The 10653-nt window shown below is 48.5% G+C and overlaps 1 protein-coding gene across 1 annotated transcript in view; it reads right to left on the bottom strand.

The window, feature by feature from the left end:
* Positions 1 to 8949, bottom strand: part of SDK2 (sidekick cell adhesion molecule 2) — a 449888-nt gene extending 440939 nt beyond the window's left edge. Inside the window, exon 1 of the mRNA XM_027873081.1 lies at positions 8698 to 8949. Within this exon, the coding sequence (XP_027728882.1) occupies positions 8698 to 8761 (64 nt within the window). The 5' untranslated portion in view covers positions 8762 to 8949. The remainder of the gene's footprint in view (positions 1 to 8697) is intronic.
* Positions 8950 to 10653: the final 1704 nt, after the last annotated feature.

Below are 10653 nucleotides of genomic sequence, written 5' to 3'. Positions count from 1 at the left end.
AGAAAGAAAGAAAGAAAGAAAGAAAGAAAGAAAGAAAGAAAGAAAGAGAGAAGGAGAGATATTCTTCTAAGTTCTCCTTGACCCCACCTAGGATAACGGTGAGGAATCTACTCAGGTCTTTCCATCCCAGACATAGCAGAAGCCAAGAGGAGAGTACATTCCCAAAATGATCTTCCCCAAATCCCAGTTCTAGAGTTCTTCCAGGAAAAGGGTATGGGCTTGTAAAAAAGTGAACAGAGTTCAGATCCCTGCCTCAATATAAGGGACATCTTGTGTAAATGTAGTGTAGTAGTATAACAGAAAAAACAAAACAAAACAAAAACGCGGAACCTATCATCGGGACACCTAAATCCGGAATGTCACTTACTAACTATGGGATTTATTCAAGTCACTTAATCTTTCTAAGCCTTAGTTTCACCAACTGTATATTGGGTACAATAATATATGTGCTACCTACCTTATAGAGCTGTTGTGAGAAAAAACGCTTTGTAAACCTAAATGCAGTATAGAAATGTGAAGTCTTACTATTTTACTAATTAGAAGATCCTTGTAAAATACAGCACATTAAAGGGGATAGAATGCAGATCTTGTATTCAGTAAGACCTGGATGCAAATCCTGTGTCTAGGACTCATTAACTATAATAAGCCCTCTACTCATTAATTAATGTAATTAATACTAATTAACTACAATAAGCAAGTCTCTGAACCTCAAGAAACTCTTTAACTTATCTACGGAGTGATAAATGGGTTGCAATCTGCTTTTCGGGAGAGTGTTTTCATACTCACCAATTCTTGGCATATTGCAGATAAGACTTTTAAGGACAAAGACTTCTTCACTTTTGTTCACTGGTTTCACGACCCCAGCATCACCAATGCTCAGTAAACCAGGGCTGTGTTTGGCTTTGGAGGGTCTCTCTCCCCACCAATGCCACGCTGCCCCAGTTAAGGGGAACATTCCAGCAAAACTGTACACAGGTATTTCCATGGTAGTTTTTGATTCTTTAGCCTCTACCTCTCACTGCTCTCCCCTTTCAAAACCCCAAGCTAATAAAACTGCCCAGGAAACTTTGCCCAAGGCAGAGTCTCCCCTTTCCATTTCTTCTACAGAGCCCAAGGGGAAGGGAGACCTCAAAGAGGAGGCCTGGATGACATAGGAGAGGATGCCCCAGCCCCAGCCCCAGGCCTTGTTTTCCTTTTCATTTCCATGATGAGGTGGTTGGGGCTGCTGCCTGCAGTAGCTGCTGCTGGCATCCCAAGGCCCCAAATTACGATGACTAATTCCTACCGATTTAGGCTGCTCTGGAGCCATCTGTGGCGACATGCTCTGGGGGAGCAGGGAATGGAAATTCCCTTCAGACAGAGCACAGTCATACTCAGTGTACCCCCTAACTCAATGCCACCCCACCCCTGGGGGGCTGGGAGGGGAGGCCATAAGAGCAGTGTGTTCCAGCCAATCCATGGAACTCTTAGGCCAAAGTACAGGCCCAAGAATGCCCACCTTTGTTCCAGGGATACAGACTAGGTTTGCTTTTTCTCCTCTTCTACCTAAAACCCATAGGGCCCCAAAGGCATTTTAAAATGGCATGCCATCAGCATAGCAGTCTAAAGATCAATACATTATTTTGGGAGTCAGAGTGGGAGTAGGGCAGTGGAAAGAGCAATAGATTTGTAGTCAGAAGAGCTGGGATCTAGGCCTGTTTCTGCTATTTACTTTGTAGGTGACGTCCGGGAAAGTCAATGTCCCTCACTGGGCTTTGGTTTCCTCAATAGTAAAATGAGGAGTTTAAGACTCCCTTTGACTCTAAGTCCTATGTTCCTATGACTCCACTGTCCACGAGTTTTCATAAAAACAGGTCTGCAGCAAACTATTTGACTGACATCCTCCCTTGCTTAGGCTCAAGGTTCTCAGTTCCTCATTCCATCTTTTCAATAGAGAACAGCATTGAGACCCTCATAGGAACTTGTGCCTTCTGCCCCAGAGGATGTTTTGATATAATATATTGTCCTGATGGGAAGCTAGGTGGTGAAGTAGATAGAGTAGATAGACATCTTCCTGAGTTTAAATCTGGCCTAAGACATTTACTAGCTGTATGACCCTGGGCAAGTCACTTAACCTTGTTTGCTTTAGTTTCTTCATCTGTAAAATGAGCTGGAGGAGGAAATGGCAAACCGCTACAGTATCTCTGCCAAGAAAACCCCAAATGGGGTCATGAAGAGTCTGATATGATTGAAAAAGACTGAACAACATCATCCTGACTGATCTCCTGTAACCTGAGTAATGGCAGCGACTGCCTTTGCCAACCAAACTGGGCCAACCCATCAGTAAAATGCCAAACTCATTCCCCATTCCCCATCCCCAAGTATGCCACCAAGGTTTGGTTTGCCATCCCGAAGAGAGGGATGGCAAAGCGGCTGGGGACCCTATACCCTAACCATCACTGCTTGGGGACATTAGACATGTGACAGGTTAGCCTGATGCAAGCCCTGCACACACATTAATTAGCAAGAGGGTCTAATCAATAAGGCATTTTTTTTTGCCATCAGTAATTAATAATTACAGCTTAACTACCTTCTATAATTAAACTTTGCTTTTTTTTTCCCCCTTGTGGGTCATTTGATTTTTATTTTGATTAGCTCCCCACAATAAATTTTACTGCTTTGGAGTTTATCAGGAGCATCTCTGGCTACAGCTTTTCAAAACTATTTCTGACTTCTATTTTCCCCTCCTGCCCCTCTTTCCTAGGCAGCTAAGTGTCTTGGTGGATAGATCACTGAGCCTGGAATCAGGAAGGCATGAGTTCAAATATGACCTCAGACACTTACTAGTTGTGTGACCCTGGGTAAGTCAATTAACCTTTGCCTGCCTTAGTTTCCTCAAATTAAAAATGAGGATGATAACAATAGCAACTACCTCCCAGGGTTGTAGTGAGATAGTATTTGTAAACTGCTTAGCACAGTGCCTGGTACACAATAGGTACTTATTAAATGCTTCCTTCCTTCCCTCCCTTCCCTGGTCACTGGATGGTAATTGTACCCATTCCCTCTCCCATGACTGGTCTAGGTAGTGGAAGCAAGCTGAAAGGGTTGCCACTCTCTGTTCACTCTGTCTCTCCCTGAACATAAGAGCAAAGGTAGAGTAATGGAAGGAGAACTGGATTTGGGCTTCTGAAGACCCCAGTCTGAGCCCGAGCTCCAATATTTGCTATTGGTAATACAACGGGCATCAGACTCTCCATCTCTAATGAAGTTAGCAATACTTATATTTCTTACCACGTAGGACTGTTATGAGGAAATTGCCCTACTGACACCCCTATGCCAATGGGATCCCAGGAAGAGCAGGCTGCAGGGAGCCCTCCCCCTGCTCCCAATCCAGCCCTTGCTGCTGATACCAGATGTCCCCTCCCACCTGTGGGCTGATCCTTCTCATCCCTATCCTTGCAGGAGGGAACCAACGGTCCCAATGGGACCCTCTGACCCATTACCCCTATCCCAACAATTGTGGGTCAGGGACATGACCCTTCACGGTACATGGATGAGCAGAGAGTTCCCAACAACAATCCTTCCAGTAAGATGGCAGAGCCTTTCCTCCTGCCCTGCAGTTCTTTATCTCTCTTAATGAGAATGTGACTTGTCAACATCAGTGACTATCTCAATTTTCTATTTGTAACCTAAATGGTAAGCACAGTGCCTGGCACACAACAAATGCTAAATAGATGATTTATTTTTCATTCATTCAAAAATGTGCCTCTTATACCTTAAAGAACTATAGAGAAGTTATGATCAGGTATTGAGTGAGACTCTGGGTAGATCAAGCTAAGTGAAAACAAGTACCCAGGGGAATGTCCCTAGCAGAGACCAAGGCAGTGCCTCATAGCAAAAGGTGTGTATGTTTCAGGGAAAGAGAGATGTGTCCATTTTGAACTTTGGCACCTTAGGATTTACAAAACAACTGACCCCACGATTAGGATACACAAGTAGCATTAGATCTACTTTACAGAGGAGGAAACTGAAGCTCAGAGGATTCACGAAATTTGCCTAGGATCAGCCAGCCAGTAAGTATCAGAGGTATGATTCCAATCAGCTACACCTTCTAGCAGGAATTGAGGTGGAGGGAGAAACTAACGCAGATGTTGAAGAAAGAGAGACAGTGTGACCTAGAAGCCAGTGTTGATGTTGTTCAGTCATTTTTCAGTTGTGTCCGACTCTTCACGACCCCAGCTGGGGTTTTCTTGGCAGAGATACTGGAGTGGTTTGCCATTTCCTTCTCCAGCCCATTTTACAGATGGGGAAACTGAGGCAAACAGAGTTAAGTGACTTATCCGGGGTCACACATTGAGTAAGTGTCTGAAGCCAAATTTGAACTCAGGAACATGAGTCTTCCATACTCCAGGACTGGCAATCCATCCACTACCCTAGGTAAAAGTCATTCACCTAAATTCTCTTAGCCTCAGTTTCTTCATCTTTGTAGTAGGGATAATCCTCCTTACAACCCCTAATTCACTGGGGAGTTGTTGTGGGGCAAGTGCTTTGTAAACCTTAAAGTGACAAAGAAATTGGAGTTTAATGTTCAAAATGGGACACATCCCCCCCTTATACCTGAGCCCTGAAGGTGTGTTTCTGTGCACAAGTTCTTCAAGGAGGTGATTTCAAAGGGCTGGGGGTACTCCTTTTCTCTTTCCTTGGTCTACTCCCTCAATGCCTAATAGTAACTCCCATTTCAAACTTCATTCACTAACCACAAAAGCAGAAGAATAAAGAACCTCGGTGCTGGTACTCATCTAGCCCTTTGGCCAAACCCAGAGAACGAACAAAGTTTCCCCGATTTTCTCTGGAAGGAGGCATGCCACTCAGAAGACAAATGAAAGGAGAGCAAACACCCTAATGCTGGAAAATACTCTTAGTCAGGGAACACAAATGAAGCAGCAGGGGATTCAGGCACTCAAAAAGGTAGAAAACAAGGGAAACAGGAGCAATCGTGAATCAATCAGACCTCTTCTGACAGGGAAAGCCCCTCCTTCAGGAAGCATTAAGAGTGACAGCTGCTTGGCCTCACTACATCAGGAAGAAATTATGGGCAGACCTTGAAGAGGCCAGGACTTAGAAGTGAATATGGACTGAGGACTCTGAGAGTGGCCTTGCATGCTGTCTCCCTCATTTGGATGGAAGCTCCTCGAGGGCAAGGATGTTGGTTTTTGTTTTTTTATCTTTCTTTGAATCCCCAGCCCTGACACAATGTTTGACACAGAATAATCACATGCTAAATATTGACTATATGTTGGCCACCATAAGGGCTTCTGAAGGGCATTGTGTCTTAAATAAGTTCCTCAGTTTTCAGGTGTATCTTTGTCATCTCACCTCTGTAAAAAAGTTTGAGCTAGAAAGAGGGAACCTCACCATGGATCCAACTCACCCTCTTCCCCAGGGATCTTAGCCCTTGGGGGTTTTCTGAACAAAATCCAAGCCACAGGTTGGTGTCCCAAGACAGATCCTAACCTCCTCTGGCCATGGTTGGTTCTTTTATCCTCGATGGCCTTTCAAGAAAGGGGTTTGAGAAGATCACAACACAACCGAGGCTGGTAGCCTTTTATAGTAGTCAAGGAAATTGAAAGAGGAATAGGGTTAATATAAGAGGCAATTATAGCTCAAGGGCTACAGAGAACATACATACTAGGAATGGGGTAACAGGTAGCCTCAAGATTCCACATCTTATATCTGGGAGCCTAGAACTATTGGGTAATCCAATGGACATGACCTAAGCAGTATGGTATGGGCAGCCAGGTGGCAGACTGGACAGAGTTGCAGGGCCTAGAGTCAGAAAGACTCATGTTCCTGAGTTCAAATCCGGCCTCAGATACTTTCTAGCTGTGTGACCCTGGGCAAGTCACTTAACCCTGTTTGCCTCAGTTTCCTCATCTGTAAAATGAGCTGGAGAAGGAAATGGCAAACCACTCTAGTATCTTCGCCAAAAAAAAAAAACCCAAATGGAGGCACGAAGAGTGGGGAAACAACTGAACAACAACAACAAAGCAGTATGGTGGTACAAAGAATAGAACTCCCCATCTGGAAATCTGGTTTCTAGTTCCAACTTTGCCACTAACTAACTTGCTCACTTTCTACACCATCTGGGTCCAGTGGCCAGATATGGATCAGGACAAGTGGAGATGGCCCAGGATACAGTGGGGCACCATGGTCTTTTCAAGCTAAGGTCTTTAACAGGGCTAAGTTTGAGGCAGCACCCATTCCGTAATTAAGGCTTAATAAGAAATGAGGCAAAGCCTCAAAAAAAAAAAAAAAAAAAAAAAAAAAAAAAAAAAAAAAGATCAGGGAGGAGAAGACTCTCAAGGTTTCCGGCCAAAACAGAAACAATTGTTATTTATATTCTTTCAGAGCCAATCAGGGCTCAAACAATGACCAAGTAGAGCTTGCCCTGGGACCTATTGTAGGCCAATCAATGAGAGCTATATGACCCTGGACAACTAACTTCCCTTTCTCTGGAAATGAATTTCTCGGTCAAATGAGGTTAGATTAGATGACCTCTAAGGTCATTCCCAGCACTAACATTTAAAGACCTGAATGTGGTGACACCTATAGTTTTAGTTGAAACATGGGCAGGTAGGTGGCATAGTGGATAAAGTGCCAGGCCTAGAGTCAGAAAGACTCATGTTCCTGAGTTCAAATCTGGCCTCAGACACTAACTGTGAGACCTAAGTTCCTTAGCCCTGTTTGCCTCAGTTTCCCCATCTGTAAAACGAGCTGGAGAGGGAAATGACAAACTACATCTGTATCTTTGCCACAAACTGGGGAAACAGAGTCAGAAACAACTGAACAACAAAGAAACACACAGGGGTGATTGTGGGAGGTGTCTGTTTCAATGTCTTCCAGGTAGTAAGCAGCAGTATTGAAAGTAGCAGTCATTAAGCAAAACTGAGCAGAGCGTAATTAAGCCCCCACTTCCCCACCCCCATTCTTTCTTCCCTATCTCCACCTCCCAGCCATTGTCCTCTATCCTACAGGCCACTCAACTTGCTCTTGGCAAGAGTTGGTTTTGCTTTTGTTTTTGCTTTTAGGGATTGTAATTGAGGCCTTGGAGTGGGAGCGAAAGTCCAGTTCCCCCCTCCCATTTAAACCCTTCCCATTCTAGATGAGTTCATCATAGTTAGGACTAGGGGAAAAAGGTTTGTCTTGGCCCCTTCCTATATTCCTAGATCTCCTTGGACAACATCATTAACTTGCTACCTTCTCTCTCTCACCCTGGGATCCACAGTTTCCTCCCGGAGAAGAAGGGACAAGGGCTATAACGGGGATCTGCCAGATACAGGGGAGGTATCCAGTTACCTTTTGTCTAAAATGCGTTGCTGGGCCTTAACCCACACCAGTACTTTATACTTTCTCCCAAGGTCAAGCAACGAAGAGCTAAGGGTTCCTGCTGTTTTGTCTTTTTCTTTTCTTGTTTACTTTCTTTTCTCTCTGTGCCTTTCAGGTATTCCTAGGTTCACCTCAAAGACACCATCTCACTTAGGGAGGAGAGAAAGGAGGCACACTAAGTGTAATCCCCAACTGACACACCCTCCACTAAACCAGACACACCCACCCATCCCATTTCTCCAGGAAGATGCTGGAGTAGTCTTAGAGCTAGGGTTCTTCCTCTGTCCAGGGTACACCAAGGATAGAACTTCTTCTCATATCCTTCCTCCCCCCCCACCCCATAAATTAATATGTACCTAGTACAGAGGAAGTAATTAATAAATACTTGTTGATCAGTTGATTTCTATATCCATTAAGGCCAATGCAACTCAGAAGACAGTGCAAGGGGCGGGGGGAGTAGGATGTCAAGGTGGGTGTGGGGGAAAGGTTTCTCAGAGACCCCTAATTACGTTGTGGCTGTATGCATCAGTACATATATATATATATATATACACACACACACATATATAATGTGTATATATATATATATATATGCATATAGCTACGGAGAGCTATTGTGAATACTGAGATAACATACTGTGGATTCAGCCAACATACACTACGACGATGAGAAGGGGTGGGGGTATGTATGTACAAGGATCACACTCACAGTATGGAGGAAGAGGTAGACTTCTGATATAATGGACCTGACCGACGCACCCTCTTTTTATGCCTCCCTCCCATCCAATGACCTGGCTACAAAGAGGTCGTAGGGCTGTTCACAGGTTGTTTTCCCCTGCCCAGTCCGACAGGGTAGGAAGACACAGCTCTGAGGAGGGAGATCCCAGCCCTCCCAGCCCCAGGGAGCAGAGCGGGAAGAAGGCTCCGATCAGGTTAGAGGCAGAAACTCGCCCCTTCTGCCCCAGCTCTGTTCTTCTCCAGTCTTGGGTGAACTCCAGCCCTGAAGAACTACATCACGAACTGGGGCTGGGAGTGGGGAGAGGGGGAGGATTCGGGAGCGGGGAGCAGCACGATCCCTCAGCCTGCCCCCGCCCCCCCCCCCCAGCCCCAGTCCAGTTCAATCCAGAGATAGCGGCTCTTCTCTCCACCTCTCGGTGAAGTCTCAGCTTCTGTTAGCTCTCTGATCTCGTTATCTCCCTTTATTACAGGCGCCCCAGAAAGATCTCTTCATCCCAAATGGGGGGTCTCATACTCCCGGAATGCCCAGGGGTGGATTTTGCGGCGGCCACTAAATCCATCTCTGGGTCCCCCAAACCCCACGTGCCTTCTTACCTTGGGCTCCGGCCACACGGATCCGCAGCAGGATCAGCAGGGTGCATAGCAGGAATCCTCGCATGGTGTCGGGGCGTCGAGGTGCCTCTCCAGGTTTCCCCACCTCGCCTCTTTACGTCTTATAATCCTCGTGGGGTCCGACACCCCGCGGCTTCTTCCCACGGCGAATCAATCGGGGGCCCCAGTCCTCTGGGCCGTGTACTCAAGAGAAGGAGCAGAACGGGTGACCCCCTTGTCCCTTCCAAGCTCAATCTCCCAGAAGACAAAGAGCAACAAGGGGCAGGACGGGGCTGGGAGGGTTAGCCGCCACCCCCACCCCCACCCCCCGCTGATATGAGCACTTCCTTTCCAGTCCCCTTCTCCCGCAAAAAGGCAGTGCCACCACGGCTGCTCTCCGACTGGGTGGCAGCCTGAGCTTCAGCTCCGGGAGAAATGGACAACTTTTAAGAAACTTCCTCCAGTGGCCACGTTGCCCGCCCCCCGCCCCCTCCGCCTGCCGCCCGCCCCTTGGTTCGGATTTCCAGACGAAGTCCACGCTCTTTGAAATGTTTGGCCCAGCTACCAGAGCCGGAGGGGAGGGGAGGGGAGAGGGGTTGGCGGTGGGGTGGAGAGTGAAGGTGATATTTTAGGGGTGCCGGGGTTTGGGGGTAGGTTGGAACATCTATCCAAGTCTTCAAGTTTTCTTCTCTTTCTTTAACTTTGCAGAATGCATCAAGTCGGGCAGAGACCGCTTCGATTTAAAACACACACTCTCTTTTTCTTCCTGCGCCCCCACCCCAACCCGTTTGGAATAGAGAATTCACCCGTGGATGTAACGCCGAAGGAAGCCGCCGGGAGCAAGCTCTCCTCTCCGCGCCTACCCGGCTAGCAAACTTTGCACGTTCTGCAACCCGGTGCGGAGCTCCGGCTGCACCACGTCCAGACCATCCCCGATGCTGCCAGGGGAAGTTGGTGTGGCTGAGGGGCGCGCTCCTGCCGGCACCCAGGGAACTGAGCGCTCCGCCTGGCCTGCAGACGGCCGGCTCTGCCCTCCTCCGGAGTCCCTGGCCCCAGTCGGAGAGGACAGATCCAGGGAAGAAGGCAAAGCTGCAGTCTGCGAGTCGCGCAGCCGGCTCTCCCCGGCTCCGCGCCCTCCGGAAAGACGAGAAGCACCTTTGTCCCCACCGCCTCCGAGCCGCCGCGGCCCCGGCCAACGCCGCTCGGTCACGCCGCGGAGCCACTCGTCCTATCCAGCCGCTCTCCTCCTCTTCCTTGGGCTCGGCTGCAGTGTGAGCTAGGGCTCGAGTCTCTGCCGAGCCGGGAGCGGCGGCGGGGGGGAGCCGGAGCCGGGGACGAGCGCGGCGGAGGCGGAGGGAGAGATGGAGAGGGGGGCCGAGCGCTACCCTGTGGCCACGACTGGAGAGCAACCCTGCGCGCACAGAGAAGGGAGGAAGGAGGGCCGGGGGCCCGGAGTGAGCCCCGCACAGACACAATCTGTCTCCAGTGCCACGGCCCCCGCGTCTCAGGAATCCGCTTGCGTGCAGTAGGGCACTTCGAGCCCAGGCAGAGTGCTACATCACCTCCACTCCCATTCTCTCCCTCCCAGGCGCCCTTCAGGCCCCTGGCATGCCCCCTCCCCCAATTTCAGTCCTAGTCCGTTAAGGGGGACACCCACCTCCTCACACACGCCCAGTCTGGCTTAATGCCTGGGTAAGAAATGGCATGGCGGAGACAAACCAAGGCCAACAGGGCAGGGAAAACCGAAGGGGAAGGTCAGGAGCAGAGTTCTCTTGTGCCCGTTCAAAAAGGTTTGGAAACACTTGGAAAGGGAACAGGGAAAACAGTAGATTGGGATCCATAAGGGGCGCGAGAACGTGGCATTGGAGCTTCGGTCACCTAGCGCCCCGCCCCCCATCTCCTCAGGATGAGGCAAAAGAGCCACCCTGAGTCCTCACAAAGCGTTTGCTCGCCCGGGAG

The sequence above is a fragment of the Vombatus ursinus genome, unplaced genomic scaffold, assembly GCF_900497805.2.
Source record: "Vombatus ursinus unplaced genomic scaffold, bare-nosed wombat genome assembly UNPS02014801.1, whole genome shotgun sequence".
Lineage (NCBI taxonomy): Eukaryota > Metazoa > Chordata > Mammalia > Diprotodontia > Vombatidae > Vombatus > Vombatus ursinus.
Note: the sequence above shows the minus strand (reverse complement) of the source record. Positions and strands in the feature narration are given on the sequence as shown.